Source organism: Heliconius melpomene, chromosome 16 (genome assembly GCF_056956725.1).
Source record: "Heliconius melpomene rosina isolate 202511_hmr_F chromosome 16, ASM5695672v1, whole genome shotgun sequence".
Classification (NCBI taxonomy): Eukaryota; Metazoa; Arthropoda; class Insecta; order Lepidoptera; family Nymphalidae; genus Heliconius; species Heliconius melpomene.
In genome coordinates, this window is record NC_140404.1 from 12,250,282 (window position 1) to 12,278,254 (window position 27,973).

General features: G+C 37.7%; 1 protein-coding gene and 1 pseudogene across 3 annotated transcripts; both read left to right on the forward strand.

Annotated features, from left to right (window-relative positions):
• Positions 1–1,080: 1,080 nt before the first annotated feature.
• On the forward strand, positions 1,081–11,433 carry LOC146531134 (arylalkylamine N-acetyltransferase 1-like; annotated as a pseudogene). The gene is made up of 5 exons (XR_014878849.1): positions 1,081–1,215; positions 3,869–4,068; positions 4,631–4,726; positions 9,153–9,326; positions 9,746–11,433. The product of XR_014878849.1 is annotated as an arylalkylamine N-acetyltransferase 1-like (transcript).
• Positions 11,434–23,962: 12,529 nt separating this feature from the next.
• Actbeta (inhibin subunit beta) lies at positions 23,963–27,492 on the forward strand. Of its 2 annotated transcripts, XM_085199481.1 has the most exons (3): positions 23,963–24,122; positions 25,964–26,022; positions 26,390–27,492. In XM_085199481.1, the coding sequence occupies exons 2-3, from the start codon at positions 26,019–26,021 to the stop codon at positions 27,106–27,108; spliced, it is 723 nt and encodes a 240-aa protein (XP_085055607.1). In that variant the 5' UTR covers positions 23,963–24,122; positions 25,964–26,018; the 3' UTR covers positions 27,109–27,492. The 2 variants fall into 2 exon arrangements, with proteins under 2 accessions (XP_085055607.1, XP_085055608.1); XM_085199482.1 differs by lacking the exon at positions 23,963–24,122 and having other exon boundaries at positions 24,516–26,022.
• Positions 27,493–27,973: the final 481 nt, after the last annotated feature.

The following is a 27,973-nucleotide window of genomic DNA, read 5'->3' on the forward strand; positions in this document are numbered from 1 at the left end:
TCAGTTGTCGTCTTGACATTAAGTAATCTTTGGTAATATCGCATAAGTCTTCTCATAGCTGAAGCTATTACGGCGAGATGGCTGACGGCACTGACGGCGCGCGCTGCGTGAGGTCTACATACGGTGTACTACCTGCCCACATATAGGTATTGTAAAGCCTCACTTTCGTATAAAGTTCCTTCCTTTGAAGTTTGTGTTAAAGTTATAATATTTAACTACCACTGCTCCTAACTTATGTTATTTTAAATGATTGGGTCAGAATAACCTCATTTCATGTAACACGGACCACGCAGAACAACTACTCTGAAGCCATTATATTCATAAAGAAGCCATTTATATTTTTTTTCACCTTCACGCTGTATCCCGCATACAGCAGGATATGCAAAGGGAACCTAGTGTTTTTTTTTTTAAATATTTATATCAACTGACCACTACAGACACGTGGTCCGTACTTTTTTTACTTTTTCACAATTTTTCAGCTAATCAATTTTATTTTTATCTGTCACTTAAACTAGGCTTACCTATATCTAAATATAGAGGCAATTATCTAGATTTAATTCTTAAGAAAGTCCAGGTATTTTAGATTGCCTTTTTATAAATATTTAACTTATTATCTATAAACTTATGGAACCTATTGTTAAGACACTCCGTTCCCCACTTTCTACTGAATTCTGAGGGCATTGCGAGTTGAGTGGCAGAACTCCACGCCGGACTTTTGCCTCGACACCAGAGCGAAGAAATGGGAATAAATATTTCTATATCTCCTCGAGAGCTGATAGAAACCACAATCAGTCGGTTTTACAGGTACACTTTGTGCCCCTGCGCCACGACTGGCCTCAATTATTTTTAAATTAATTCAGAATCTTTCTTTGCTCAATTTTATCAGTGTAGGTAGATAAATGTCAACAAGGCGATCGATTGTTTAGTAAAGTAAGTGCTTTCGTTTAGACTCGAGAGTCCTCTCGCCTGGAGGACTCTCGCGGCGGAGGGCGGCGGCGGGCGGCGGAGGGCGGCGGCGGGCGGCGGGGCGAGGCGCGCGAGGCGAGGCGGCGGCGGCGAGGCCTTCCTTCCCACAGTGCGCAGCGACCGGCCGTGGGCGGCGCGCGAGGTAACGTACGCACTTGTTTATTATTGACATGCATATCCTTTTCCTACTTTAAGCCACTTTCATAACTAAAAGCAATATAAAAATGCTTTTTTAAGATTTATTTAATGGTAAGAATACGTAAATTTAACTACTTTAAATATTTCGTTAAATACTTTTTATGTTTATCATATATTTTATTGGGTGACGATTTCGCGAATCTATTGAATGGATGTTCCCAAATTTGATTACGTGTTTTACGATTTGGCAATATTAAATGCTGAATGCTTTACAATCTATCTATTACTATGCAGATAATATTTATTGAATGGAACCACTATATATTTTTCTTAAAATATAATATAACATACTTATAACATATTTTATTATAGTAAAGAAATAAATGTATTTTTTTTAAGAATCCTTAAAAAATATTACTTAGTATTATTCCTATAAGTAATTAGCTTCATGCCGTATTCCGCATATAGCAGGGTAGGCAGAGGGAACCTACTATTAAGACACTCCGTTCTCCACTTTCAATATTAATAAATAATAATTTATTTCCCCGAGCGGGGATCCAATCATCCATCGCGTTACAGTCACACCCTCGTGTCGCAGACGACGACGACGACGACCTCCACATTAGTAACTTTGCGCTGATGAGATCCTCTTCACAGTTACGAGTTCGCGTTCATTTAAGACGAATATTTGCTCATAAAGCACTCGTCGTTTGTAATCCTCGCGCTCCTCCCTTTCTCAGCGGACCGTCGACTACAGTTTTATATATTTTTAACTTATCATATTATTATAATTTAATTTGTAATTTTGGTTAAATATTTCTTCTCGATGTCTACGTATACCTAGCATATACAGTGAAGTTCAATTAGTTATCATAACTATGTGGTAGGAACATGTTTAACGCTCACCTGTTGTACTTCGTATTTACTTATATATTCATATTTAATTATATATTCATATTTAATTATATATTTTTTCAATTCAATTCTAAATATAATAAAACATTCATTAAAATAAAGAGATAATCGTAAAAATAAAAGGACACAGTCGTGATAGGCATTCGTATTTTTCTTTGGTAATTAATTAGCATAATAACATTTTCCGACTAAAATTATTTACTCAGTGACCTCAATACTACAATAATAAATGGCAAGTATTCGCTCGTGCCTCCCGCAGCCGCCGGAGCCCAGTAGGGCTCGTAGAGACATTCTTGGCGGCCCGGCCCGTGCCCCCACCACCCCCCACCGCCCCCACCTCCCCCACCGCTGACAACTGTTGAACATACCGCATACAGGACGATAGGTAGAGAGCATAAGAGCAATACCTAATTTTCTTTATTCCAGTGCAGTGATCGCCCACCAAGGGTCTCGTACAAGAATTGGAGGTCTCCAGCTTTTTCTGAAATTCGGGCTTAGTTTAGCCAGAGCCCTATTATCTGATACTTCATTTGAACTAGCGGCTTTAACACCAAATTTTGCCCCCATTTAAGACTAATATTTTTTGGATCTAACCACAAATGTATAGTTTTAAATTTTTTCCTGGACTAGAACCTGAACCTGCAGAAGCTAGCTGCCAAATTACATAATTCTAGGTCACCCAGAAGTACCCTACGAATTTTGATTCTCTTTACAGAGTGTGTGCGTTTTTTTCGCCATATCGGCCATATCTTTTTTGTAAATTAATATAGAAATATGTTTTAATCAGAACATCGATGCGATGTACATGGTTTAAATTTCAATTCTATATCTCCAAGCTTTCCTGAGATAAAGTGTCTTGATAGACAGACGGACAACAGAGTGATCTTATGAGGGTGTCACTTTTTCTTAAAAATATGGAACCCTAAAAGTACTCATTAAGTAAACGTTAAAAAATTTGAATTTTTATTGACCCTTATTAAGAAAATATATAAAAATAGAATTAAAACACAGAAAACACAGTTTTCATTTAAGTGTTCAATTTACATTAAGTTACTAATACTAGGTTCCCTCTGCCTATCCTGCTTAAGCGGGATAAAGCTGATTTGATTTTACTAAACTAGCGAATCAAATCGAGTAATGGTGTTGTAAGGGGGGCTGTCTGCCATCTCAGGCTCCTAACTGTCAACCTCACCTGCACGTGGTACACCCTGCTAGACTACGAACGATGCCCCCACGGTACCGGCCATGGTAGCGGTGCGAAGGTGGTTGCTAAGAATCCCCGAGTTACGTCAGGGTTTGATACAAGCTTGTGATCATATATGTATCTCATGTAGCGATAATATGTTTTAAGAATTTGTCATTATTTATTAATTTACACATAGTTGTACCTATTGATGTCTATAATAATAATAAAAAATACAGTCGAATTGATAACCTCCTTTTCTTACAGAAGTCGGTTAAAAATAATTAATATTAGACGAAACTATTACAATTTTTAGTATATATAAACACTAGACGCATTGAAGTAAATTCTGATATCACTGTGTGATCCTCATCCTCCACCAGGAGGTGACCATCAATCTACCAATATTGACAACGCAGCGGGCGTCCGCTCGATCAGCCTTGACCCGCTGCCCGCCCCGAGCCCCCCACCCACGACATGCCCCCCCCCCCCAGCGCCTAGCGTTCACGATATCTCACTAAATTGAAATTCCTACCCCGAGTAATTTATCTTTTATTTATTGTTCAGAAAAAGTGTGCAATATACGGTTGCCGTTAGTGGTTGCCGTTATATAACATATGTGGCTCAGTTGCAACGATGCGGCTGCTACACTGTACTTGCTTACAGACATGGTGATCTACACGAGCATAACGCCAGAGATGAGCGGCGCGGTGGTGCAGCACCTGCGGGACAGCTTCTTCGCGGACGAGCCCCTGAACGCGGCCGTGGGGCTGTGTCAGCGCGGGCAGCCGCACGGCGCGCTGGAGCGCCTCTGCGCCGCCACCATGGCCGACGGGCTCTCCATCGCCGCTATGGAGGATCAGAACGTAACTCTCTGTTACTACGCCAATATTACATTATTTGAATACAATTCATACATAACGTTCGTTTTGTAAATAAGTATTATTTTTCCTACGTAGAATATCACTTAGAGCAAATATTAAAAATGTTTAATACCGTTCAGTAAGAGGCGCACCATGTGCTAAATGTTCTTTGAAAAGGGTTTTGAATGTCAAGTTATAGCCAAGTGTTGGCCCATTATTGGCCAAATGCCCCATTATCTGGTATCTGTTTTTTTAATGAAACTTATTTTTAATTTTATCATATATATAGGTGTTTATGGTATAAATTTTCTATACAGCCCTGGTGCAATGTATTCTACTGTCGTGCTTCATTCTTAGAAATAAGATCAAATAGCTGCAGATTTATGCAATAGGATCTCGTACTACATATGTTGTCAACTTTGAAAGCTTTGATAGCCGTCTCTAGTAGTAACGATCAATTATGCAAAGGTATTCTCCGAATAGAACGTGACTACATTGTTACATAAGTACAAATAAGTATAAAATGTACCTATCTAGTATATAGGATTTCATTAACTCGTTTCAGGTGTTGGGTGTGGCACTGAATGGGATCTTGTGACCCGGGGACATCGAGCAGGCCATCGAGAAGATCAAGCACTCCTCCGACGAAAAGTACAATAAGGTTAGTTACAGGTGTGGCGTACCTGGGCCGGGTAGGCGGCAGCGCACTTGTAGCTCCTCTGGTGAGGCACGGGGTCGAGATCTGTGTATACAACATCCACTTGCTTGTGAGAGTCAAGAGCCTCTACTATATTTTCTGTCTATAATTATAAAAAACTAGCGGACGCGCGCAGCTTCGCTAGCTTATTTAGGGGTGAATTCTAAAGAACCATGAAACACATGTTTAATTAAATATTTTTAAGAGTCAAAATTTCAAATTTTATAATAATCGGTGGCGTTTTAAAGATGTTTCCATACAAACTTTCAACCCCTTATTTGCACCCTTAGGGAGAGAATACTAGAAAACGATGAAACACGTATTCAATTAAATGCTTTTAAAAATCTAAATTTCAAATTTTATAAAAATCGGTGCCGATTTAATTTTTTTTCCATACAAACTTTCAACCCCTATTTCTCCCCTTTAAGGTTAAAATTTTTAAAAATCCCTTCTTAGTGGATGTCCAGATTACGAAAGTAAACATCTGTCCAAATATCACGTTTCTATCATCAGCGGTTACGGCTGTGCGCGCGTCTTACCTCAGTCAGTGAGGACAAGTCCTTTTATATATATAGATAAATAAAAATAAAAATAAAAAGCCTTTATTTGTTCCTTTTACCTACAAGTTCATTTATGCGTTAATATAAAGTAAAGAATGTTAGTAATTATAGGAAGTAATTAAAGTTAAAAGTGTTAGTAATTATGTTAAGTCTTATCTAGGAACCCCCGTGCGGGTGAAGGCCTCCTCCATTTCTTGCCATTTTTTCCTGGTTCGTGCTAGTGAGAGCCACTTAGATCCAGCAACAGCGCGGATATCGTCCGACCAGCGCTTGACGGGGCGCCCGACGCGACGCTTGCAGCCCTCCGGACCGCGCAACTCGGTCACGACCCGCGTCCAACGTCCGTCTCTGTATCTCGCCAAATGTCCGGCCCACTTCCACTTCATTTGTCTCACATGATCTATAGCGTCTGTCACTTTCGTTCGTCTTCTTACTTCTTCGTTTCTTATTTTATCCTTTAGTCTTATTTTCAGTATGCTCCTTTCCATAGCCCTTTGACATACTGAGATCTTTTTTGCGTTTGCTTCCGTCAGGGACCACGTCTGGCAGCCATAGACGAGAGTAGGAAGAATACAGGAGTCCATCAGTCTTCTTTTAAGTGTAATAGGCATTTTTGATTTAAATAAGTGTTTTAGGGACCAGTATCGCTTCCACGTCAAAGTGATTCTCCTATCTATTTCTTCTGTATCTATATCTCTAAATGTTATTAATTTGCCTAGGTATATGTATTCTTTTACGTATTCTATTTGCTGGTTATTTATTTTTATATTGGGCTTCGTAGAGTTCGTCAGAATTTTTGTCTTATCGAAATTTATTTCTAATCCTGCTTTTTCACTACATCGATGTAGAGCTGTCATCATGACTTGGATTTCATTGGCGCTGTTCGATAGAAGTATAATGTCGTCAGCAAATCTTAAGTGACTTAGATATTTGTCTCCTAGTCTAATACCTTTGTTTTTCCAGTTAATGTCATGGAGTATTAGCTCTAACACGGCAATGAATATTTTAGGGGACATTGGGTCGCCCTGTCTCGTGCCTCTGCATATTTTATAGAACGGGCCTTTTCTTTCCAGCTTCACTCTACTACTGCACTTGCTGTATATATGCATGATTATGTTTATGTAGGTGTTGTCAATCGCATGATATTTAAGAGCTTCCATAATCGCTTTGTGAGATATAGTGTCGAAAGCCTTTTTATAGTCAATAAATGCAAGGTATAAGGGTTTATTGAACTCTCTGTGTTTTTCGATAATTTGGCATACTACATGCATGTGGTCTATCGTTGAGAATGTTGATCTGAAACCGGCTTGTTCTATAGGTTGTTTTTCATCTATTTTTGGGCCTATTCTTCTTAGTAAGCATTGTGCAAAGAGTTTATATAAGTTCGTCATCAAACTAATGGGCCTATAATTTGATACTGAAGATACCCATCTTCATTTTATAGAGCAGTATTAGTTCAGATTCACACCATTGTTTTGGAACAGTCTTGTATTTCAGTATTTCATTGAACAAGTTGGCTAAGACTCCAATTATAACATTTCCGGCGCCTTTTATTGCCTCGTTTGTAATGAAATCAGGTCCTGGGCTTTTTTGGTTATTTAGGTTTTTTATTGCTAAGCTTATTTCTTTATTTGAAAATTGCTCTACCGATTCTTCTGTATTATGTAACAAATGTGGTGTTGTGTAACAGCTGTTAATTATTTGTTTCTCATCATAGAGTTCTTTGTAGAATTTTGTGGCAATAAAGATTAAGTCATGCCGATTTTTAGATGTTTTTTGTTGTGTTTTCAGTTTGGGTATCCAATTTTGACAGTTATGAAGTTTCTTATCGACTCTTTTTATGCCACCTGTTGACTCTATGCATTGTTTATATTTATTTAGCTTGTATGTGTCGTATTCGTCTTGTATGTTTCTTGATATTAATCTATATAACTCCTTTAATTCCCCTTTTTCAGATTCAGTTTTGTCATTTTTGTGTTGTAGAGCATGCCTTCTTGACATCAATATTTTTACATTATGGGATAATTTAAATTTATGATTTTGTTTCAACGTTTTTGCTTCTCTTAGACTGATTTGAATTGCATTTTCTATCAAATCATAAGATTGCTGTATTGTTCGTTTCTCAAAATCTAATTTATCTAGTTTTTCTTTTAGTAATTTCCTATAGTTTGTGTATTCTTTTTCCGACTCTATATTTGATGTTGAATTTGTAAAATCTATAATTATAGAAATAAATAAATATTAATTGTATCCTTAAAAAAAATATTGAAAATATGCTTTTTTTTCGCTCGAATTAATCTTACTACCCCCTTAATTTAGCTCACACAATAATATCTAAGACCTCCAATTTTTGTATGGAATCCTCGATTCTCGCTTGTTGGATTTTTTCATTTAAACTCAAAAATTGATAAAAGCTGAAAAAAAGCACTTTTGAATCGAATAAACATGTAAAAAAAGCTACCCTGGTTCGGAAGGCAGTTCTGCTGAGGCCTGAGAGGAGCCGGCAAGAAACTCAACAGTTGCTCTTTTTAATTTCAATGGTATAATTTAGTTATTACATTAACCGGGAGTTATCCTGCACAACATTTAATAGATATTCCATACCTCTTTATCTTGCTTGTTAGTATACTCGTATGTATGCCTACTTACGCCCGCTTCAATTACATCAATATTTATTAAATATATTTATGAAATTATTTCTGTTTTCAATAGAATTAGAAAGAACATATAAGCCTAAATAGCTGAGAAAGAATAATAGGTGGAGATTTATTATTAGAGCATATCTGAGTAATTGAAATGAAAAAACAAAACAAGTAAAAGTAACTAAAGGAAATTCTTAATATTAGAAAAAGTATCTAAAGTTATCGGTGCGCGCGTACAAAGAAACCTACTCTAACTAAACATTTTTCTATATTAAATAGGATAATTTTTGCGAACAATATCAAATAGAATCCCAAATAATTAAAATTACGATATATAAAGAGTATAACACCAGTACAGACCACCGAACTGAGATAACCTATTTCTAAGATAAGATTTGTCGCGCAGGACCAAACTTTACACCACACCAACAAATTAAACTACTTTTTAAAATACATTTTGGTTCTCTTCTAATAGAGTTCGAGTTCGATTTCTGTTAAAAGAGAACCAAATAAAAGTATAATTAATTATAAAGTAAGTAGTTCCAAAATGTATGAATATTTACAAAACATCATTCATACTATGCCACCCGAAGGCTAGGTCATTCCGAGTCCGTGCCATCTCCTTAATTATTTATTTGAATGTTATACAGTAAATTATAATTTCCCATGAAAATATTTAAGGAACAATATTTTTGTAAAACATTTTTATGTGTCTCATAAGGTTGAGTCGGCGCGCGCCATGTACTCGCATGCGTTAAGCAAGCTCATTTTGGGTGACGTTTTCTTAAAACAACAAACGGTTGTTATTAACATAGCGGAATAAATTGCATGTCAAATTAGCAATATTTTAATTTAAACGGTTTTTTAATATATTAGTATATATCGACAACATTACAAATATGAGAAAAAAGATGCATCCCAAGATCCTCAAGTATCTCTATATGAGTATTTTATCACAATTGCGTAAAAGATACACAGACAGAGTTACTTTCGAATTTATAATATAGATATGGATTAGTACCCTGCTGTGGGCAGCGTAGGCAAGCAGCGTGGAGCTGATTTAATTTGATCAAATATATTTGATCACTAGAGAGGAGAAGAAGTATATTTTCCTTTATCTAAATGGCACAACATTTTAATCCACCCATTTTATATTTAATATCTACCTTATTGTGCATCTACCTTCAGATCTTCAACATCCTGTACTCGGTGAGCCGCGACCTGGACCTGTTCAACACGTTCCAAGTGGAGCGCATCCTGGAGTGCCGCATCATCTCGGTGGCGGAGGAAGCGCGCGGCCGCGGCCTCGCCAGGGAGCTCATGAAGCGCAGCATCGAGCTCGCTATGGAACACGGGTTTAAGGTAACAATAGGTTTGCTTTTTCTAGCTTCACGTTGTATTCCACTTGTGTATAGCACTCTGCTCCTACTGTCAATTTACGTCATCCGTATTGTGTGTTGAGTGAGAGACAGGAAATGGAAATGTCAAACAATTCATTCCGCCGAATGGGAATCGAATCCGTAACTGTCGTAGTTACACTCACAAGCAGCCTGTAAAGAATTGGTTTTAGAGTCTGAATTTTTAATAACCATTTGGTACATTGAAAGTAATTTAAACTTTACATGTATAATTTGGGCAATTTTTAATTTGTTCTTTTTGAAAGGTCATTTATGCAATGTTCAATAAAAAATATTTAGTTAATGTCACTAGTTTAGTATGTCCGACATTTGTAGTGATAGTACAAGTTGCCGTCATGAGACGTGTTCCCTCTGCCCCGGCAGCTGTTCAAGGTGGACGCAACAGGCGCGTTCTCGCAGCGCATCTGCTCGCGGCTCGGCCTGCGCGTGCTGCACAAGCTGCGCTACGCCGAGCAACGCGCGCTGCGCGTGGCGCCCCCGCACGACGCGCTCGCCGTCATGGCGCTGGAGCTGCCCTAGGGCGTCCATTTATTAATAAAAATAAATAATATACATAAATGTTGTAAAATGTTTATAAATGAGTAAATGTAAAATATGATTATAATCCGTGTTCACTTGCCAATTTCTTTACATACTAAGCCCGCCAGTGAGTTTTGAGTCGGCGGTTGGACATAGGCCTCCCCCACTTCCCCATCTCCACGCCGATCGTTCCTGCGCTGTCTGCATCATGGTGCAGGGCCTGCCCACCATGCGTCGTCCGGATCGTGGCCGCCACTTGAGAACCTTTCCACCACAACGGGCATTGGTTCTCCTTGCTATGTGCCAACCGCCACTTCAGCTTACTAATTCTCCGTGCAATGTCGGTCACCTTCGTTCTCCTACGGATGTCTTCATTTCTGATTCTATTACGTAGGGAAACACCGAGCATTGCTCTCTCCATTGCTCGCCGAGCCCTCTGACGAGACACATAGTTAATGGCCTTGTATCGCTCACATTCACTCGTCGAAGACTTTCGTCTTACGACGCAGATGTATTTTGGACGCGAAGGTCTGTCGTAGCTTCCCGAACGCTGGCAATCCGAGTAAAACTTGACGAGAGATCTCTTTTTCGAAGTTGGACCTACCTAGAGGCACAGTTTGTCCCAAGTGTATGTAACAACGTACTCATACGTACGTACGTATACATATCTTACGAAATATAAATTCTCGTTAGAGATATTAAGCTTTACTTTACTGGCGTTTTAATAATTATCATTTTTTACTTTTTTAAAGATAATTTAAGCGAATAATAAGAATAACTTTCCCGTCAAGCTATGTTTAAAGTTTGAGATTTTTTTATTATATTATTTTGTTTTGTTAATTCAAAAGATATTATAATATGATAATTTGAGTGCTGGGAACCGAAATCAATTTATTTTATATTTTTTTGGATATTTAAAAATATTCATTTGAATATAAAATATTTACTTTATAATTCCAATATAGCTTATTACTTTATACATAAGAATATATAACAAAAAATATCATTTATAAAAAATAGTGTTGTAACTGTAATTATAATACACAAATGTATGTTCTACTCATCCCGGGACGAGCTCGCTCGTACGGCTGCTTACGTGTTACTTACGTGTTACTTACGTGTTACTTGTTGTTGTTGTTAACGTTTAGAATATAAGGAAGAGCCGTTACCCGCACAAAATAAATAGGTACCTAACTGTAAACATATTATCACATTATTTGTTTGTATATGCACAAAACGTATTTTCTTAAACATGTAACTATTTACAAATAAGCAGTTTTCATGTATAGAAGTGTACTTGCTCGTATTGTTCGTATTGTTGTACTTCATATCGCTCTGTCGTCGCAACAAATATTTTTTACTGTCTTTACCGAGTTGTTTACAATTTTCTTTAAGATGATCTATCTACTTGTAATGTACGAATATTTACTTGTATTTTATAATACTTATATAAAATAAATGAAATCATATACAGTAGTGTCTGTCTGTGGTAGATGTTGCATATAACAATAAAACGTATATAGGTGATCAAATTGCTTTATTTAAAATCCTGTTTTTACGATCCGAACTGTTATAAGAAGCCAATTTTTACTTCCGTAGTTAATACTTCAAAAAAATCGAAAAATCACAGATAGCGCCCGTACAATTAAACATTGAAATTAAATCAGCTATATGCTGCAACCCGCCCCCAGCCCCCCCCCCCACACACACACACAGCAGGGTAGGCAGAGGGAACCTTGTGTCAAGAGACTCCGTTCCCGCTTTTCCCCGGTGCCAGTGCGAATAAATGAAAATGTAAATTTAAATAAATATTTAATTTCCTTGAGCGGGGATCGAACCCACAATCAGTCGCAGTGCCCCTGCGCAGCGCCACGACCGGCCTCTATAGCGATCAATGTGGCTCTTATTCCATTAAGCCAGTATAGATATGTCTTGGGATCCGCAAGCAGCAGAGGTAAGTAGAAACGTTTCCGCCGCTTCTGCGTGTCTACGAAGGTTGACAACCTCGCTCCTGTTACCAATTCTTATCATGTGGATGTATCGCTTATATATTATTATCAATCAAACTTATATAAATTCATTTAACAAATATAATTAAGATGTTGGAATAAAAAACATTGATTTTTGGTGTCATTTTTGATTTCAAATGGATATGTGCTAGTTTACCCATCGTAGACAAAGATGGCATCAGCGTCGCACGTTGTTAGGGCTCCTTACTCTTTAAAGAAAAAAGGTACCCTAATAAGACCCTACCTCTGTTGTTCGTCGGTCTGTCCGTCTGTCTGTCTGTCAAGACCCAAGAAGAAGAAGAAGATCTACGGCCCCATGATTTCCTGATAAAAAAATATTTCCATTTTTACTTAGGAAAAAAAAAAGCCCGAAACTTCCAAATTTTGTACGGAACCCTCGGTGGGTAAGTCCGACTCGCGCCTGTTCGGTTTTTTATTTTTCTCTATTCTGTAAATGGACAAATAATAAATGGTTAAAATATGTTCACTAAATGTTTTCAATAAATACGTATCATTTGGTTAACCCACTTGTATTGTAGATGCATGTTTACGTCGGTCGTGTGTCGCAGAAGTCACAACGAGTCTCGTCACGCGTGTTTCAATTATATAATTAGGACTATAACTTTTAATGAATATGTACGGGAAGTTCCCTCGTTACGTGCGGCGAGGCGGCGAGGCGGCGAGGCGGCGCCACTGCGCGCACTCTGTTCGTGAAAACAACTCAAAACGAAAAACTACACTAGACTTGTTAGTATTTATGCAAATTTAGATCATTATTTAAATATATAACATATATTATTATACTTAATAATAAAGTAGGTAATGGTAATCTATAATTATAACGCATAAAATTAAGGTACTCAATAAATAAATATTTTAACAAAAAAAAAACTGACTTCTAACAAGGAACTAAAAAGTGAAAAATAATTTGACAAACATTTTATAATTTTGAAGTCGGTGTCAAACTACTGCTACAACAACCTTACTACAATATCTAATTACTAAGCCTGTTTGTTTTACTTGGCACCGACTTCAAAATTATAAAATCTTTGTAAATTATTTTTCACTTTTTAGTTCGTTATTAGAAGTCGGTTTTTCTTTTTGTTAAAAATTAATTTATTTTACGATTTTAAGTGATGGGTAGATCTTAAAATGATGCTTCTTAAACGAGTGGTGATGGTGGTGGTAGTGGTTGTCAACGAGTGGTTGTGGATGTCCTATGTAAAACTTCATTTAATTAGGTATTATTTTTGTGCAAAGTAACAACATACATAAAAAGTATTCGGGCGAATTGGGGATCTCCCTTTTTCGAAGTTGGTTGAAAATGAGAACGTCCTCTTTTCTGAGATTGGTTGATAAGAAATGCAACGATCAGGAATCTCACTTCTGACATCAATTTAAAAAGTTTTTGCTTGTAACTATTAAAGTATAATCAATTTTTTACCAAAAAAAAACAAACTTTCTCAATTTTGACCGGATCCCATAATCGAAACCTAACCAAACTTTCGCCAAATTATACTTAATAGAATCATCAAAATCGGTTGGCGCGATATTGAGTTATTCATCTATTTGTCGCGCACATAATCCACCTAATGCAAATTTAAGACTTACGTGATTTTCTCATAGATACTATTATCAGACATGGACCAAAAAAAATGGGACCATTCGGGAAGCTTCACCTTTCAAATAAAAAAAAATTATTAAAATCGGTTCACCCAGTCAAAAGTTATGAGGTAACAAACATAAAAAAAAATACAGTCGAATTGATAACCTTCTTTTCTTACATAAGTCGGTTAAAAATGTCCAATAACTATATACTTACATCTAAAGAAGACAAAAAAGCTAAAATAATGTTTTATTCAACGTCCAAGGTAAACCTTGTTAGCCCAATTTGATTTGTACAAAAGTTGGTGACTGCGAAGATGTCTCAGTATTTACTAGTCGGCGGGGTCGGCGCCGCTCTGTCGCCGCCGCCGGGAGCCGCTGGGAGCCTGCCAGCGATTGATCGCGCGCGCGAGACTACGTGACGCCGTCCACGGGACTGGTTCATTATCTAACCTCCACTCCACTCTTGCTTGTAGGCTTCAGGGGCCCCTTTCCGTTCCAACTACACTCGCCTTGCCTGCTCCAACCCACATTCATAGTTACAATAATTGAACATTATTCAATTATTGTAACTATTAATTAAATAATCAATAATCCGATTGGTGGAGGTAAGCCAGTGACGGAGCACGAGCAGTGCTCCGAATCACACCAGAGCCAAGACTGCACGTACATAATTATAAATAGATCTTAACCACATTTGTAATTAAAATAATAATAATTAATTAAGCAAATAATTAATTATCCAAATAGTCGAGTTGCAGAGCACGACTAGTGCTCTGAGCCACAACAGAGCCAAGGTTGACGGTACGTTTTTTTTTGGAATGGACTTTATCGCTGTTCTGACCTGGACGTGAGTAGCTCACCCCTGAAGAAAAAGATGGACGTTCATGAAGGGTTGACGATCACAGGGGAATGCCCTGCGTACGCTAATCAGGGGGGAGTTTGATCGTTAGGCTCGCCGCGGACATGCCGTGAGATAGGACTGGGCTCGTTTTCTCTTACGGTGGCGGAGAGTAGAAGAGAGCGTCGTGAAAGTGAGGAGTGAATCTTGCCTATACATTGGGCATTTGCGACTGTGATTGTGTCGTCTGGATCTAGGAAAACGCTTCGAGGTAGTCGAAGAAGCGGGTCTGGGTTAGGAGGGTGCTCGCACACTTCAAAAAGTGAGTGAGTGGGTTGGATTGGGACTCTGCACGCTCATAGTAGCGCTTGGATAGGCGCTTGCAGAATTCATTTAATGATTCTAATTCGGAATCTTTGTGTAGGTCCACGTTGAAGGAGGTCTATGTTGGTGTGTGCGAACACGACACAAGCATAGGTCATGATAGGACGGATGCAGACAGTTAAATAAACTTAAAATAATCACATTATTTTAAGATTGCAACTTATTAAAATAATAAAATTTAAAGTGACTACATTACAATGAAATCATTCTTAATAAAAGGAATTTAAATTCAAATTCAAAATATTCTTTATTCAAATAGGCAATTATTACAAGCACTTTTGAATCGTCGAATGAACATTTGAATAAAAAGCTACCACCGGTTCGGAAGGCAGTTCTGCTGAGAAGAGCCGGCAAGAAACTCAACAGTTGCTCTTTTCAAAGTCAATGGTATATTTTACTATTACATTAGCTGGCAGCTATCCTACATTACATTCAATAGACATTAATTCCATACATGTTCATCCTCCAAATATTCTTGTACAGTGTAATAAGCTTTACTTGTTAGAACTTTTTTTACAAATACTTTAAATTTTGGAAGTGGCAAATTAAGAATACACTGCGGAATTTTATTATATACACGTATACTCAGACCCATAAAGGATTTATTAACTTTTTGGAGGCGAAAACTTGGTGTAACAAGCTTATCTTTATTTGTCGTTCCTATCGTATGACTGTCACTATTTTTGCTATGACAATGTATATTTTGTCGGACAAAGAGAATGTTATAATATAGAAATTGGGAAGCAACTGTAATAATACCTGCATCTTTGAAAACATCTCGCAGAGAATCTCGAGCTCTTAGATTAAAGATATATCTCACGGCTCTTTTTTGGAGAACAAATATTTAATTGATATCTGCAGCACTGCCCCATAGCAGCATTCCATAAGATAAAATACTATGAAAACAGCTATAGTAGACTAGTCGGGCAGTGTCAACGTCCGTCATTTGTCTTACTTTTTTAATTGCGAACGCGGCAGAGCTGAGTTTATCTGCAAGTGCTGCCAGATGAGCATTCCACTGGAGTTTGGAATCTATAGTTACACCTAGGAAAATAGCTGATTCCAACAAATTAAGAGCTTCTCCTTTAATTAGTAGACTAAAATTATGTTTTTTAACATTTTGTAAAGAAACTCAATACATTTAGTTTTTTTAGCATTTAACATTAGATTATTAACATCAAACCAACGAAGAATATGCGACAATGCACTATTCACTTCGTCATAGTTTATTTTATTTCGGTCAACCTTAAATATTAAAGAGGTATCATCCGCGAAAAGTAAAATATCACATAGGTTCTTCACATAAAAAGGCAGATCTATACTTATAATAAATCTGTAGAAAAGTCGTTTCTGTACATTGAAAATATTAAAAAAAAAATAGCTAGGGTGTTAAAAGACCATTAACAGAATCCATTTCCAGCATTTTTGGAATTTTTGTCTGTTTGTCTGTTTATGTGATCACGTATCACGTAAAAAGTACACAACAAATTTAAGCAACTTTTATATACAAAAATTACAAATAAATCAGAGTAGGTTTTAGTTTTTATTTCATTGTAATCGCTTCACTCTATCGAAAGATATAAGTATTTAATGTTTTCAAGAAGTTAATATTGGAGATCTATTGACAACAAATAGTAAGTACTAACGAATCTTGATAACGAATAAAACATATCTCAACAAGTTATTATTTGTTAAGCATTAATTACTTCGAGAGAAATATTATTATTTTAAAACTTTAGGAAAATATAGTTTTTGATTATTTATACAGAGAAAACGGTATGTTTTAACTATGATCGACCGGTGACAGTTTAACTATTAGCGCAATAGATGGCGCTCTGTCAAGATTCTCTGAAAGAAAAGAATTTGGAAACGTTTTAATTACATGACTGTTGATAATATATATATATATATATATATATATATATATATATATATATATATATATATATTAAGCAAATTTGTTCATAGTAAAAACTACTGAATAAAATATAAAGAAAATTAAATAGTATGTAAAGGGTACACTATTAAAACATTATGTACTCAAAGTTTTCAAGTTTATGTTTGAGAAAGAAGAAACATATGTAACGATAAGAGAAATTTAACATAAAAACGGTATGTTAACATTAATAGATGACTCAATAGATTCTGAATCGCGCTGCAATTCTTGCCGCTTGAAACCTCTCGATTGGAATCACTATTGATAAAATAAAAAAACAATTATTCATGATAACACTACACTCTATCATAACATGTATTTAAATATATCAAGAAATTTATATTTGAGAAAATAAAAACAGAATTTTAAACATATCAGAAATCTCATTAGTAAATCGCTTATAGGACGTAGGTGCTCGCAAAGACGGGAATTTGCAATATTCGACTTCTAAGGGGTTGTTTTTGGGGTCGAAAGTTTGTATGAAACTTCGTTACTACAAATGCTAGGAGTCTCAAATTTTGCATAGACGTCACTAGGACGTAGCCATGGAGACAGAAATTAATAAAAACATAGTTCACGCGGGTGAAACCGCGAGCGGGCCGCTAGTCGTTAATATAAATAAGAAGTAAAAGAGGACCGGAAAGGTGAGGAAATAGATCCTTGTGGAACGCCCATCTTTAGAAGAGATCCAGATGATTTTACATTATTTATACTAACCTTCTGGATTCTTTGGTTTAGATATGAGGCAATAAGATCAAGGGCAGTACCTTGTATACCATAATGATATAGTTTTAATAACAGAGTTTCATGGTCTACACAATCAAAGGCTTTGGATAAATCACAAAATACTCCAATAGCATTTAGTGACTTCTCCCATGCGTCATAAATGTGCTTTAGGAGTGCAGCACCCGCATCCGTAGTGGACTTGCATTTGGTGAAACCATATTGCTCACTATGGAAACAATTGTTAATATTTAAGAATTTTTTTTGCTGATGAAACATTATTTTTTCAAATATTTTACTTAAGGATGGTAAAACAGAGATCGGTCCGTAATTTCCAGGCTCAGATCTATTTCCACTTTTGTAAAGTGGCTAAGCGGCACTATTTTGCTATATTTCATTAAATCAGAAAAAGTACCGGATTCTACACAATTGTTAAAAATTAAAGCTAGATAAGGAGTAATGTTAGGTATAATTGTTTTAAGAACCTTAACAGACATGCCCCATAGGTCACCAGTTTTCTTTAAATTAAGGCTTTTAAAAGTTTTGACTATTTCATCCGGTGATACATTCTTAAACACAAAATTTTGTCTACAACTATTTACATGGGTTTTTAGTATTAATTCTGCTTCCGAAGGAGCTGATGGCAGTGAACGTGTTACTTCAGTTGATATATCAGAAAAAAAAAATTGAAAAATATTTGCCACTTCTAAATCTGAATTTAAGATTATATTATTAACTTTTAATTTAATAGGTTCACTGACAGCTCTAGATCTCCCAGTTACAGTAGTGATAGCATCCCATGTAGCTTTAATTTTATTATTAGAGTTCAACATTTTTGCTCTTATGTGCATAGACTTAGCCTGTACACATACCTTTTTAAATATTTTTGAATTTTTTTTAACTTTTCACAAGAACGCCGGATCTTGATTCCATTGCCTCATATTACATAATTCGTATAGTTTGTTTCTGCTTCGGTATATACCAACAGTTGCCCAGTCGCTAAAAGTTAACTTCGAGTTTTTATATATTTGTTCAACTTTAAAAATGTTATCAAACTCTGTAGAGAGTAAATTAAAAACTTTACAACATACCTGATTCGGATTTAATCCGGTTATTTCTAAGGTTGCTATTTTTTCACTCACTTTATTATTAAAAAGATTAATTATATTTTCAGTAATTGGTCTTATTGATATTTGTTTACGTTCTGCGACTGTTTTATCTATTACCGAAAACATTTGACCACAATGATCCGAGCTAAGATTAGTAATAATTTGTTTTTCTACAGTCTCACAATGACAAAAAACATTATTTATACAAGTAGCGGACGTATTCGTTATACGAGTTGGTTCAGAGAAAATATTAAACAAATTAAAAGATTTAAATAAATTTAGAAGACGAAGGCTTAATGATGACGCCTGTATTATATCTATATTAAAGTCTCCGCATACGATTAAAGATTTACTATTCGAACTCAAATTATTCAAAACATCCTCCATTTTTTCTTCAAATACTTCAAAACTACCTGAGGGGGGTCGATACACGCATACTATACATAATATGTGTATTGAATTCAACGCAGGACAATTCAATGGAGCGTTCGTCGAAGAGAGCTACTATATCTGGTCGCGATTTACAACGTATATCATTTCTCACTAATATAAGCGAACTGCCGCGGATTGCCTTCTCTCTAACGAACGAACTTGACAATGTATAGTTTTCTATATTTACTGTATTGTTACATCTCGAGATCCAGTGCTCAGTTATACACATTATATGTATATTAAATTTTTTTAGAAATAAGTAATTCTAGTTCCAGTTCTTTGCCTCCTAGGCCTTGCATATTCTGATGTACAATGTTAAATTTAAATGACCTAGGCGTTGTCTTATTGTCTAGTTTAAATTGGAACTTACATCATTATACTTTATAGAAGTATTATTAGTACATTTAATTTCCTTCGTTATACCATGTACAACGAGGTTTTGTATATTATATGCTACTAAAGTAGCAATTTGTTTCTTAAAATATAAAGGTAGATACAATGTATCTTCTGTCAACTTACAGCTATTATAAATAAACTTATTTAAATCTCAATAAAAAAACGCGTCACTATGACGTTGAGTCGCATTATACAAGGTCATATTTAAATTATAAATATTCCTATTTTGTCTATCTGTAAGGCAAGAAGAATATGGAAAAGAGCATATAACAAATAATATAAAAATAACTATATCGACAATATAATTAATACCAAAATAAGGATCGCGGCGACAAACACGTCTCCGCACAACATGGACCCGCACAACCTGCCCAGGGTGCAGAGCGAACAACGAAGGCTCTGGTATAAAACTAATAAACAACCGTCAGCAAGATAATCACTTTGCATTCATATAAAAATAAACATTTTAGAAATCTGACGAAAAACTATAATAGATCAATTAAATTATAAGAAATAAGGAAAGACTCGTAGCTTATTAGCCGAAGTTGTTCGTAGATATAGTGGACTGGGCATGAGTTGACACCGAGTTATTGTTGCCTCCTCTCGATCCTTCCGATGCTGATGTGGAAGTCTAAGTCATATCAAGCAACTTTTCATGTCGTTATGATAATTTATTCAGATATTAGGTATCGGTTTAAGCCTTTATTGCTAGAAGTACATATAAGTTTATATTAAATAATTAATTTTATTGAACAAAAAATTACAAGAAATTTCAAAGCTTAATATCTTAGTTTTTTGTATAATAAATTGATAATTATAAAAATGATACAGGAAATAATAGAACAACAGAATAAATGGTCTGGCAAAGTCCGATTCCAATTCGACCGTAGCGCGTAGTCGCCACGCTCTCATTGGGGGCTCATATTTTCACAAGTTAAAGAAATTCAATTATGTATTACGATCTTATGAGGACGTTGATCTCGTCTATTTATACGTTGAAACGGAATACAATATATTTTCTAAAGAAATAACTTTTAGCGAGCATTTAATGTTCTTATATATTTTAGGGTTCCGTATCTCAAAGGTATTTGATAGAAAACAGTAATGTGTAGGCTTGTAAGTTAACAATACCGCCGCCTGCCTGCCTTATATACATCAGCTTAGTAGTGCCAGTACGTAGGCCTCCCTCATCCCGCCATAAGCGCCAACCATCCAACCATCCCGGTCTTGGGCTTCTCGCATCCATCCGGTGCCTACCTTACTATCAATGAAATGTTTACAAAATGGACACTGGACCACTGGCACTGGCCACACAAATATAATACGGGAGCCTTCAAAATACACTTCATACTGAATATGATATATTGTCACTGAAGAGAGATAGAGAAGCTAACGGTCGCCTTCAGTGGTGGGTAAGCAGGGTAGGCAGAAGGAACCAATTGTTAATGTTCCATTGCGTGACGAGTGGCGGAACTCAACGCCGGACTTTTGTCTTGGTGTACGAGCGAACAAATGAAAATATTAATAATTGAATAATAGAGGCCAATAGAGGCCGTCGTGGCGCAGCGGCACAAGGTGTGACTGTAACGCGACCACTCGAGGAAGTGAAATATTTATTTACGTTTATATTTCCATTTCTTTTGGCTCTGGTGTCGATGCAAAACTCGGCGTTGAGTTCTGCCACTCAACACGCAATGCCTCCAGAATTCGGCAGAAACTGGGGAACGGAGTGTCTTAACACTAGGTTCCCTCTGCCTACCCTGCTGCCTGCTGTGTGCGAGATACGGCTTGCAGCTGTTTTTTTTTAATAATTGATAATTCATTTCCCCAAGTGGGAATCAAACGACACGGTTTGTATTATTACTAGAGCGAGTACCTACTGCGGCGGTTACAATGCTGTTTGTCTATACTTATAATAAAATTGTAACTGGTCGGTGCTTGTAAATGGAAGATAAGTCAGGAAAACTATTATTGGAGGTAGTTATTAATGTAATAGTACGAAAAACAATGATTTTTAGCTGTTTTGTCTGCGCATTTGTTCATGCTTATCTCAAAAACGGCTTAACCGATTTAAATGCAGTTTTCACTATTGGATTCTGGCCAGCTTATATATAACACACACGTTTAAAAGGATATAGTATAATTGCTACAAATCCTTGTTGTTTGATATTGTTTGTTAAATTATTATTTGTATGACGATTGAAAAATACCGAGATATCAAGATTTAGGATCAAGGTCGGAATTTACGCGGGAACAATTGCAGTAAGCGCGTACTTACCGCCTACCGGCCACTAGCGCCGTAGCGCCGTAGCCCCGTAGCGCCGTGGCCCCGTAGCGCCGTAGCACGTCTACAGCGCGGCGCACGTCGTCTGTGCAGAGCAGAGTATTTATTTAACAAATTAAGATTGTTACGTCGATAAGTTGTATCAATATTGTTTTATTTATATTATGTCATATATTTAATTTAAGAGATAACGAGAATTAAATATAATGATACATGGGTCATAATCAGAAAAAGTGTACTTTTTGTGTCTTTTCTTGTCCCGCTACTTTGAAAGCGTTTTAAAAATACAATTCTAAAGATAATTTAAATATTTTGCCATTTACGATAAATTTATTTATTAACTTAAAGATTTTTGTAATATTTTAAATGTATTATAGCAAATAATAGTATTCTTTGTTAGTTGCAAAAAACCTTTCAAAATGCTTCCATACAATTTTTCGTGTCCCATTCACCACTTTACTTTTTAGAAATTGATTTGTTACGAATATTTATGGTTTTATTTGATTTCAGATATGTTTATATTACTTTACTTTCTGCATAATATCAAATAGAACTATTTTTATTGATACATAATTTAATAAATAATATATATTAGTTAAGTAAATTTGTCCCAAAATATTGTCTTTTTGTTACTCAGGACTAGTAACGTACAATTAAATGATGAACGCAATTATTTTCGATGATGTTTAATATTATTTTTTGTTGTGGCACCATACTTCTAAAAGTCAATGCTGTCGTAGCTCCAACCAGTAGTGTTCTCGCAGCAGTTGAGGGGTTCGAATGTTTTAGAGGGAATTCGTGAAATTACATCTCAGGGTTATAAACGGCTTTTATTTTGGTAAGTATTCTATAATTTCGTTTTCTTGTTTATGTTATTTGCTTCTTTTTACAAAATCTCAAAAAAGAACTTTAGTGCTTGCACATGCAACACGTGGCTTATGAGCAAATATTTAAAAAAGTTAGAATTTCTCAGACTTCATTCTCAATTTCGTTATATTTCGTTACGTAACGAAATTGAGAAAATATGAAGCCTAGTTCACAATTACGGTACCAATGTTTTCTTATATATGTTTATAATAATATTGTATCGAACCGGTGCTTGTATATGAAAGATATGTATATAAGAAAAAAAAATTGCTGGCATATGAAAAAAACTATAAGTGACTTTTCATAACGTAAAGTAACCAAAAATAATGATTTTTAAGTTTTTTGCTTGTTTGGTTGTTTGTCTATGTGTTTGTGCACGCTAATCTCAGAAACAGCTGAACCGATTTAGTTAAAAAAATTTTTTATTCTTCCTGAAATTAGTTGTGATTTTGTGATTATTATTTTTTAATAAATGTTTTTGTATTTTCAGTAAGCGTCATGGCTCCTATGTCAAATGCTGAAACACATAAAAGATATAGAGAACGTCTTAAAAAGACCAATCCTATTAAATATGAAGATATGGGGAATAAACACTTACAAAGAATTAAACTCAGTTCTCGTGATAACGACTCAAATTTTGATATATTTTAAAGTAAATTTAATTTTATCATTAACTTTGTGATCTTTAACAAGAAATATAAGTTTATTACGTTACGAACTACCATTATTATATTGTTAATATTGTCACTTTGTTATCTTTTCTTCTTACATTTATAATCTGTTAATTCAACGATTGAATCTTTAAAATTTTGATCTGTCTCATTAAATTAAAAAAAAAAACAATAGTTTTATTCATATAATATCCTTATTTTGTTGTGTATAATGCCTTATAACATCAGTTTCGTAACAAACATTATCAGTATTGTTACTTATCAGTTACGTTACAAATTCGAAAATGTCCACTTTTCTGATTATGACCCACTGTATATATTTGTTATAATATTACTTTACTCGGACTACATCTCCCAATGTAACAAGTAACGCGCGACTCGAGCACCATTTCTAAACTTCATTAGTATAAACATTTTCCTAAATAATTCGTTCGATTGGTGTTCGTAGTGCGAAAAAACAAACTCATTACAATTTAAAACGATAATTGCTATTGAATTAATAGATAATGGTGCTAAACGAATATTATTAACTTGAACAAACTTGGACCGGTTATAAATTCGATTACCACTCGAGGAAATGAAATATTTAATATTGTCATTTGTTCGCTCTGGGTACGAGGCAAAGCGCGGCGTTGAGTTCCGTCAGCACGCAATGTGGAAAGTGGGGACTGGAATTGTTTTAATGGAAGCAAAATGTATGAAGACAAGGTTCCCAGGTTTCCTTTGCCTACCCTGATATGCTTGGAGTCCATAAAACAACAAAAGAATTCTCGATGTTGCCAAAAAACCCACCCTTGAGGAAAACTTGTCGTGAATCACCCACCCCGGCGGGCGGGCGGGCACTATATAAGCGAGGGCTTCCCCGCCGAGCGCCAGTAGCTGCCCGGCCGCAGCGGGGGAGTGCGCTCGTCGACATGGCTAACTTTTTACGTAACTGGTTTGACCACAATTTTCCCACGTGAAGGTAAGTCTCTCACAATTTCAAGAGTGAATCAGTTTCTGTTACTCCTGCGTGATATACAAATTAGTAGATATTTTTATAAAAAAAGATTTCATTTTAATCATTAATTTAAGTTTAATTTAGTTGTGAATTAGTTATTTATTGGTCATCAGTAAAATAATTGAATAACAATTGAATAATTGTCTAAATAAGGGCTTACGATGGTAGGGCTCCCTTATTGCTGTCACATTGTAGATTACGCGGCATTATGCGGATGAAGCAGAGGTCAGTAAAGTCAACACAAACCGCCAACTCTGCAGTGCAGTGCAATCCCACAGTGGAGACGGGTTCAAGTCTCGTTTCGTTCAAACTTTTGTACGTTTTAGCAAATGTCAAAAACTCAATAAGATCGTTTATAAATTGACAAATCAATATATCGTAGCAGTGTATCTACTCTCGCACGTAATGCTCCTAAATTAAATCTTAAACTTTCAAAAAGATTGATTTTGTTATGTTATTATAGTGTTATTTAAATAATAAAATAAACTGAGGGAACCTATGAACCTAGTGTTCAAATTAAGACATTTCGGTTCCCCCACTTTCCACCGAATTCTAGAGGATTGCTTGTTGAGTGGCGGAACTCAGCCCCGCGCTTTGCCGTTACCAGAGTTAGGAAATTAAAATATTAAATATTTGATTGTTCCGAGTGGGAATCGAACCCACAACCGTTGCGTTTTCAGTAGCACGCTTCAGTAGCGGCACACGCTGCGCCTGGCGGGTAGTTGAGAATGAACCTTTCACCTTTGAGTTCGGTCACCTCATTCCTTTATTGTGGAAGATTAAAGAATCATATTTGTGTTCACAATGGAAGGGCAACATCGACAGTTCGGGCGATTAGTTATCCTTACAAAGCGTTGTGAGGAGACCGGCCACTTCGGCCATTATATTAATAGACAAAATAAACGAGCGATACTCTACATTGCTAATTACGGAATGTTATACAAAATTCACAAAGAAAATATTTAGTTTTAATATACATATTTCAGAATTCAACAACAAATTATGCCTAAATTGAAGGCCTCGATCGAAATCTAGACTAAAAAAAACTTTGAAACCTAAAATAACGAACGAACCTCGGCCTTCAGTGCCGACTCTATCTAATACTTGTATAGTGAAGGTTGTCTAATTGTTCAATATAATAACTTTAACTCAAATTCAACTTTAAAAACATGTTGTATAAGAGGAATGTGACGTTTTGGGTACAATATGTAAAGTATAAAATATATGAGTTAAGTAAAATAACCTAACATAATAAAACAACAATAATTTATGTTACAAATATATACGAGTATAGCTTAGAAGTATTAAAGTTGCGTGACAATTAGGTAAAATAATAATTTAGATTACGATTATTGTTGGCAGCTCGCGGTACTCGTACTACGAGCTACGAGCTAAGAGCTACGAGCTACGAGCTCCAAGTGTAGGCAGGCATATTTAGGCATCTACGAATAGAATTATTTATATTGGACGCTCCGACCACTTCAGTCGACTGCGTTCTAGAACACGTTCTACCCACACTAGTCATATCCGGCCTACGTCAACCGGCAGTAGTCGAATACGCCACGGGGCCCGCAGCACGGACCGGCCTTGCGGCGGCTCCTAGGGGCAGCAATCGATCGCAGTTGCATAACAGTGCGCGGCGCCGGCGACACGTTCAATATTATGTGCATTATTTAACCTCATACACCTCGGACGACGGCCAGCGCCGCGCGCCGCCCCCCAGGTGCGCCAACATGCACCGTACTCGACACCCCCTGGTGTGTCAACTATTCTTGTCACTATTTACAATATCACTTTTTTTACAGATCGTGCAATGTGAGGAGCGGAGAGCACGTGGCGCTCTGTTAACACCGCTGGAACATGCGTAGTCGTCGTTTTATTATGTCTTATAAACGCAACAGCGGTCGATTGAGTTCCTTTATTATCGTAACTACTTTTTAGAGGCTCTTTAACTTTCGTTTCATGTAGGAGTTGTTCAAGACTAAGTCGGCGTGCGCGCGACATCGCGAACTCACGTGGACGAGTATACCCGAGCGACGTACGGGCGGATATACTCGGCGACGGGGCCAGCGTAGCTCTCAGCCAAGAGCGCCCAGCGCGCGCACCCGGCCTTCGCCCTGGCCCGGCCCCCGCCGATTTCCATCGCTGTTGGAGTCATTTCGCCTTAGGGACCTCGTGACCGACGCAGGGGCGATGGCGGTTGTCTCACGCACAGGTTTGTCTGTCCACAGGCGAGACGCTCAACGGCCAGCGCCTGATTGAGTTCCGCCTCGGGCCGGAGGCGGAGTCCGAGCAGGGCTTGTCAGTGGCGGCAGCCGAGCTGCTCGTGCGCGCCGAGGCGGGCCCGCGCGCGCGCCGCCTGCGCTATACGCTGTGGGCCTTCACTGTCACCGGCAACGCCAGCGTGGGCGCGTTGGCGGGCAGCGCGCGGGCGCGCGGCCGCGCCTGGCAGCGCGTGGACGTGACAGGCGCGGCGCGGCGCTGGGCGGGTGCGGGTGCGCGCGCGCCGCTGCGCCTGCTGCTGGACTGCTCGGGCTGCGCAGGGCGCGTGCGGCTGCGGCTGGGCGGCGCGGCGGCAGCACGCCCGCTGCTACGCCTGCGTCTGGCCGCGCACGCACCGCGCCGGCGCCGCGCGCTCGACTGCGACGCGGCGCGCGCAGGCGGCTGCTGCCGGCAGACCTACTACGTGAGCTTCCGCGCGCTGGGCTGGGACGACTGGATCGTGGCACCGGAGGGCTACTACGCCAACTACTGCCGCGGCTCGTGCACCACCTCGGCGGCGCTGTCCAGCTACCACGCGCAGGTGGCGGAGGCGGCGAGGCTGCAGCGCGCGGCGTGCTGCGCGCCGGTGCGCTTCTCAGCGCTGTCGCTGATCTACTTCGGCGCGGACTCCAACATCATCAAGCGCGACCTGCCCGAGATGGTGGTCGAGGAGTGCGATTGCCCGTAGCGGCGCGCTCTCCTCCGCCGCCCGCCTTCTCTCCCGCTTCGCCGAAACCGGTTTAATCCGAATCGATCATAAATAATACTCGACTTGTGTAATATTTTGTTCCTCGCGTTACAAAGACTATATCCTAACGTCGAAGGGCCGCGCGGGGGCGTGCGAGTCAGCTCGGACACAGCCCGCGACCCGCCACGCGCCGCTCGCCGCCGCTCGACGCCGCTCTCCGCCGCTCGCCGCCGCTCGACACCGCACGCCGCCGCGCGGGCCCTCATTAATTTAATATGCCATTTTCTTTCACCCCGTTTGGTGATCGCTTGTAATTATTGTAAACTGTATTATAATAATTATTATAATTATAATAATAATAAATCAACTTTTTCATAATTATTACTACTTTTTTCACTTTTTGATCCTTTAAAAGTTTAAGTATTACTTTATATTACCCCCACTGCACTCAAGACACGCGCCAGCGCGTCTGTACAAGTCTGGGGAAGCGCAAAGTTGACATCAACTATTTCCAGCTACTTTTGGGCTTTTCAGAATCTGTAAACTAATGACTCTTCTTGCATGACGTTTGGCACATTTGTTAAAACCCCCTATTTTGTAGTACACTCGTATACAACATTTTAACAATTTTATTTAAACGGTTATTGATATCTTAATTTTTAAAAACCGGTGACCGGTGAAACGGTGACGGTAAAAGGCGGCAGCCCCATGAAGTAAGCGCACTTGTACACGCTGCACACTTCGCACCTCTCGCACTCTGTACCGACGTACACTATTATATACAAAAATAAATATGATTATTGATCGTTTTGAGCATTACCTTGATCGCGAGACGGCGCGTATTGTGCAGAGGTTCCTCTCTCTG